This window comes from Dasypus novemcinctus, chromosome 14 (assembly GCF_030445035.2).
Source record: "Dasypus novemcinctus isolate mDasNov1 chromosome 14, mDasNov1.1.hap2, whole genome shotgun sequence".
NCBI classification, from domain to species: domain Eukaryota; kingdom Metazoa; phylum Chordata; class Mammalia; order Cingulata; family Dasypodidae; genus Dasypus; species Dasypus novemcinctus.
The window spans coordinates 56,790,997-56,797,834 of NC_080686.1; the positions used below are offsets into that span (position 1 = coordinate 56,790,997).

Consider the following 6,838-nt stretch of genomic DNA (forward strand, 5'->3'; position numbering starts at 1 on the left):
AAACAGCAAAAAAAGAAACGTCAAACATAAATGAATAGACAATCACAAAAGAGGAAATCCAAATGACCCATTAAACATACAAAAATATACCTGTGCAGGAAGTGGATGTAGCTCAAGTGGTTTAGCGCCTGCTTCCCGTGTATGAGGTACTGGATTCATGCGCCGGTACTCCTAAAAATACACATACACACACACACACCTGATTGGTAATCAGGAAAATTTAGAAACAAGATTTCATTTCACACCCATCAGATTGGAAATTTTAAAGTCTGTCAGTGCTACCTGTTGGCAAGGATGTGGAGCAACGTAAGTTCTCATACTCTGCTGGGTGTGGTAGATTGAGCTATGTACCCTAGGAAAAAAACATGTCTTACTCTTCATCGGTTCTAGCGGGTGTGGCCCCAGGGTAAACAGGGTCTTTTGAAGAAGTTAATTCAGTTCAAGTGTGGTCTAACTGAACCAGGTTGGGCTTATTTTTTTCCCCCAAGCCAAACTGTATCCAGCTTTTATTGAAGATACTGTTCATAAACAATCATGGCATTTCAGGCAGGACATGGGCAGACAATTGTTAACAGTACACAACTACTTGCAAACTCCCTTCTTCAAGGGACTACCAAAATCAGAAATCCACTACAAAACCCATTGAAATTTCCATCTGATGCTCTGAACAGGGGAACTTTAGAGTGAGGGTTGACATTTCACATTTAGCACGTTGTTTAACAACTTTTCACAGCCTACCCTATCAGGAAATGAAATGAAAACAGCAGAATTATCCACAATCTAAAAAAGGAATTGCTACCCTTTTGAGGGATGCTGTTTCCACAGCGTCACTGGAAAGTCCAGATGGCCTGACATCCTGGTACCCAATTTTGGGGGGGTCAGGCCCCAAGTGGTCTCTGGGTTTAGGGGAGTCAAGTGTATGCTGAAGGCAGAGAGAGAAGAGGTCATGAGGACATAAACACGAATTTTAGTTTTTCCACACCTCAAGGCATCTGTGCAAGGTGAATAATGTTTATCAACGTCAGGGATTCCCTTCTCCTGGGAGTAAAGAGGAAGTCTCTCAGAACCTAGAGGGGAAAGGTGCTTCCTCCCATAGTAATCCAACTTCAGAGATATTCTATTAGAGACATTTGCCCCTTCCCCCTAAAACAACAATGAAGTGTTCTGTGTGCTAACAATATAGCTTAAAAAAAAAAATAAAACAAAATTCTGCATTTTTATAACACTTGATAAAAAATAGCATTTCAAACTGTACAGTCACCAGAAGTACACAGTTATAAAAAATGCACACACTTCACTTGGCATCTCCAGCCCCTTCAGCTTTCTGTGCCTGGCCTGTCTGGGCATCTCTGTTTTCTGTGGGGTGTCCCCATCCTTGCCAGCATCAGCTTGCCCTTTTTGCCCTTTGTGTACCTTCTCTCCTGTCTTTGCAGGGGCCTTTTCAGGCTTGGGTTCTGGCTTTGAGGAGCAGGTTTAGCAGATAACCTGGCAGATAGTCTCCGTGGTTCGTCCTTTGGCTCTATCTCCTTTAATGACCCCTTCAGCCTTTCTCCTGGGCTTGGTGGTGGCGGCAGGAGGTGGGCGCTGGACCCGGGGATGCCCCGGCGTGTGGGCTTTGGCCGGTGGTGGTTGTTCTCGCCTCTTCTTCTTCACACTGCTCCTCAGGCTGGTCTACTGGAGTCCTTTATAAGCAGAATGAAATTCAGACAAACATAGAGAAAGTCACGGAAAGAAACCGGAAGTCAATAGAACCCGGAAGAGAAAAGAGAAGCTATTGCCTTCTGTATTGTCGTGGGGTAGAAAAGGGAGGACCGAGCCAGCCCCAGAATGCCAGTCTTCAGGGAGAAAGCACCGCCTTGCTTACAGACTTCTAGCCTCAAAACGCTGAGCCTGTAAATTCCCATTGTGCAAGCCAGCCCACTACATGGTATTTGTTTTAGCAGCAAGGAAATTAAAACACTGGGACACATCTAATTTACAGAGCATTTGGCAACATCTACTAGACAAGGATGCACACCCCAACCACTTCTAATATGTACTAGTATATTTTCATTGAAGCAATGTATGCAATAGCAGAAAAATTAGAAGTAGCCTGTATTTCCATCAACATGAGAATGGATAAATTGTGGTATATTAACCCAAAGTTAAAATGAAAAGAAGTAGAGCTACATATGTCAGCAAGGGTAAATTCCCAAAACATAACTGTTTAAAAAGGGCAAAAAAAAATTCACACCTATGTATGTTTATATCTTTATATGAACACATTTATTTTTCATGTACATTTACCATGAATTTTTAAAATAAGAGCAAGCAGTTCTATGTAGTGTTTATTATGATATAAATATGAAGTAAAAGCATATGAACATTTATAATCACATTAAACATGGAATTCCTGACCATAGTTGCTTCAAAAGAGGGAAAAAAGGAATAGGACTGAGGGCAGACACAGAGCAAAGTCAACTGTATCTGTATTGTTTTCTTTCTTTAAAAAAATTCAGTAACAAATATGATAAAATGTTATATTTAAAAGAGGTGGGAGAAGCGGACTTGGCCCAATGGATAGGGTGTCTACCTACCACATGGGAGGTCCAGGGTTCAAACCCCGGGCCTCCTGACTTGCATGGTGAGCTGGCCCACACACAGTGCTGATGTGCGCGAGGAGTGCCGTGCCACGCAGGGTGTCCCCTGCATAGGGGTGCCCCACACGCAAGGAGTGTGCCTCATAAGGAAAGCTGCCCCATGCAATAAAAGCGCAGCCTGCCTAGGAGTGGCACCGCACACAGGGAGAGCTGACACAGCAAGATGACACAACAAAAAAGCCACAGATTCGGGGTGCCGCTGACAAGCATACAAGCAGACACAGAAGAACACACAGCGAATGGACACAGAGAGCATTGGGGCTCCCCTATGCAGGGGACACCCCTGTGTGGCACAGCAAATGGACACAGAGAACTGGGGGGGGGGCAGGGAAGGGGAGAGAAATAAATAAAAAATAAATCTTTTAAAAAAATAAAATAAAATAAAAGAGGTGGGTGATGGGTACAATTCAGCTAACAAATGTTCCTTCTAAAATGTGCTGGGCACCGTTTGGGGCTGGGGAACAGCAGTGAACAAGACATCAAAGTCCCCATACATGCAAACTTACATTCTATCTGGAGAGATGGACCATGTAAAATAAAACAAACATTTATGACAGATATTAGTGCTGTGAAGAAAAAAAGCAAAATAAATAGCTATGGGGGGAGGAGGAAGTATGCTGTTTAAAGAGGGTGGTTAGGAAGGCCACTCTGGGCAGGGGACGGCTGAGCAAGCATGTGAACTAAGTAAAGGAACCAGTGGTGGTTTTTCTATGTGAAGAATATAATACAACATTTTCTAGAAACTTGAAAGAAGACACGAATATCTAAAGGAAAATCCCACATTCCTGGACATCCTACAAATATACCATTTCCCCCCCAAATCCATTGCAAAATAATGTACTGAAAAGACAAGATATGGGTCGAAATTAGACCTACTAAATATTAGTTAATCATGTAAATACATAATAAGTAAAATACTGCATCCTAGTTCACGATTAGACAGACAAGTCAATAGATGAAATAAAAAGTCCAGAAATAAACCTATAGGATATAGGTAACATTTCACATCAATGGGGAAAGAATGAGTTATTTAATAAATGTTGTAAAATTGGCCAATTGTTTTCTGTTTTTTTTTTTAAAGATTTATTTTTTACGTATTTCTCTCCCCTTCAAGTTGTCTGCTCTCTGTGTCCATTTGCTGTGTGTTCTTCTGTGGCTGCTTCTATCCTTATCAGCAGCACCCGGAATCTATGTTTCTTTTTGTTGCGTCGTCTTGTTGTGTCAGCTCTCTGTGTATGTGGTGCCATTCTTAGGCAGGCTGCACTTTCTTTCACACAGGGCAGCTCTCCTTACGGGGCGCACTCCTTGTGTTGGGGCTCCCCTATGCAGGGGACACCCCTGTGTGGCACGGCACTCCTTGCGCACATCAGCACTGCGCATGGGTCTAGGAGCTCCACACGGGTCTAGGAGGCCCAGGGTTTGAACCGCGGACCTCCCATGTGGCAGACAGACACCCTATCCATTGGGCCAAGTCTGCTTCCCCCAATCATTTTCAAAAACTTAATTTCCTAACTTATACCTCACACCGAAAGTAATTAATTACAGATGGCAAAATCTGCAGAAACCAAAATAATCATCTCTGAATTTCCAAAGTTTAACAAAGAATCTAGAATATTTTGTTTTCAAATAATGTTTGATAAGTGAATAAATAAATGAATGAGATGCAACATAGCACTCCTTACTGAACAAATGAAAGGGGTTCTCGCATTTCATTAATTATTTTATTCATTCATTCACATAATAAAGATGTATTGAGCACCAGATTTGTACCATCAACACCTCAGGATATAAGAATGTTTGGAGGTTCAACACATCCTTCCAGGTCAATCAAATCTCTCCCAATAAAGGGCATCATCCAGGTCCAACTTCTGGGCAGATCCCTTTTATGGAGAAGGCATTCACCATCCTTTAAGATACGATGTTCTCTCTTTCTCAGCGTTGACTAGGGAAGTGGCTGCCATCTCCTACCCAGCATCATGGCTCCCCTCAGACCCCTTGGGAAGCCCAAGATCATCAAAAAGAGGACCAAGAAGTTCATCTGGCTCCAGTCAGACATGTATGTCAAAATTAAGCATAACTGGCAGAAACCCAGAGGCACTGACAATAAGATGCAGAGAAGAATCAAGAGCCAGATCTTCATGCCCAACATTGGCTATGGGAGCAATAAGGAAACAAAGCACGTGCTGCCCAGCAGCTTCTGCACGTTCCTGGTCCACAGTGTCAAGGAGCTGGAAATGCTGCTGATGTGCAACAAATCTACTGTGCTGAGATTTGCTCACACCGTTTCTTCCAAGAACCACAAAGCCATTGTGGGAAGAGCAGCCCAGCTGGCCATTAGAGTCACCAATTCCAAGGCCCAGCTGCACAGCTAGGAAAATAAATAGACAGCTTATTTTCAAGTTTTATTTGTGTGTAATAAAACCATAAAAAGTAAAAAAAAAAAAAAAAAAGACACAAGGTTTGCTCCTCCCTTTAGAGAAGTCTGGCTGTGTCTGCTGACATAGCACAAATAAAAAGGGTGGCTCTTAATCCAGTCTTCCTTGGCAACATAAGCCCCTGCCAACCCTAGAATCAGAAATCAGGTACAGATGCAGGGAGGCCTTCGGCGGCCAAGCCATCAAGTGCGAAGCGAGCAGCCAGGTCGAAGCATCACTGCCCGACCATATGACACCTGCGCCTGGACCGCTGAGAGCACTGTGGGAGTCAGACAGCCCTGATGTCGGTTTTCCTCAAAGGCTCAGAAACTGCAGCACTGAAAATTTCTCTTTATGGGTACTTTCTTGGGCATAAACAAGGCAACTAAAACATTTGTTTTTATTTTCTTCTATTTGTAGATTGAATAAACATTAATGTTTACTTATTTTCAAAACCATTTGACAAAGAATCCTTTAATAATGTTTAGGAAAAACTGAAAATCATTGGAAGTCTCTCAAATCATTCGAAATAAAATAACAAATCTTTCATCCTGTGCAAAATCAGTTTTTTAAGCCTATATTCACTTTATGACAAAATCAGAATAACTAAGGTGTTACTGATTTCAATGGAAATCAATTTTTAAAAACTTTGCTCACCTTTCATTTCATTACTAATTTAATACCCACCCCCTTGTACCCAACCCGTGGAGTAAATAAATGAGTGTAAAACTCTGGCAATATAAAATGACAGAAAATAATCCTGTCAGTCATATTGATAGCAAGAATGATTTCCCAATTTTTATAGCTATCATAATGGCAGCCTGTGATTTGAAATCTTATAAAAACTGGAAGCTATGTGCTTTAAGACGTGCCTGGAATTCCTAATGCAACAAGGGACAATGGATGCAACCTGTTGCTGCCACCAGCAGGTCATTCGCATAAAACGATATTTTTTCCTTTGCGATTTGTTTTGTTTCCAAATCATCTACAAATATTTCTTTCTTTCTAAATTTTTTAAAAATTAGAGTTAATAGATCACAAGGAATGTTACATTAAAAAACATAAAAAAACAAAAAACATAAGAGGTTCCCATATAACCCACTTCCCACCTCCAACCACATCATTTTTGTAAATTGTATTTTTTTGAAGATATATACATCACCAAAAAAATGTTACACTAAAAACTATAAGAGTTTCCTGTATACCCCCCAGCCCCACTCCTCCCACACCAACAACCTCCCTCATCATTGCAGCACACTCATTACACTCGGTGAACACATTTTGGGGCACTGCTGCGCTACACAGATACTAGTTTACCCTGTAATTCACACTCTCCCCCAGTACATTCAGTGGGTTATGGCAGGATATAAAGTCCAGCATCTGACCCTGCAATATCATTAAATGGCCCACATCACATCCCAAAAATGGCCCACATCACATCTCTTCTTTCCTCTCCCTGCCCTCAGCAACTACTGTGGCCACTTTCTCCACCTCGATGCTAAAATTTCTTCTATTGCTCATCACAATAGTTTTACAGTAGAATATCAGTAAGTCCACTCTAGTCCATATTTTATTCCTTCATTCTGTGGACCCTGGGATGGCGATGTCCCCTCCACCTCTGAATCAAGAGGGGGCTTGGATTCCACATGAATGATGGATGCAATTCCTCTGCTTACAGTTGTAGGCACTCTTGATTCCCTGGTGTGGTGGTTGACCATCTTCATCTCCCTATTAGCTGACCTGGGTAAGACCAACGAACCAGAGAGTAGGAGTCACCACTCTGCT

The 6,838-nt window shown here is 42.0% G+C and overlaps 1 protein-coding gene across 1 annotated transcript; it reads left to right on the plus strand.

Annotated features, from left to right (window-relative positions):
- Positions 1–4,615: 4,615 nt before the first annotated feature.
- On the plus strand, positions 4,616–5,011 carry LOC101445899 (large ribosomal subunit protein eL32-like). Its single transcript, XM_058276282.1, has one exon. It carries the CDS (start codon positions 4,616–4,618, stop codon positions 5,009–5,011), a length of 396 nt encoding a protein of 131 aa, XP_058132265.1.
- The last annotated feature ends 1,827 nt before the right edge of the window (positions 5,012–6,838 follow it).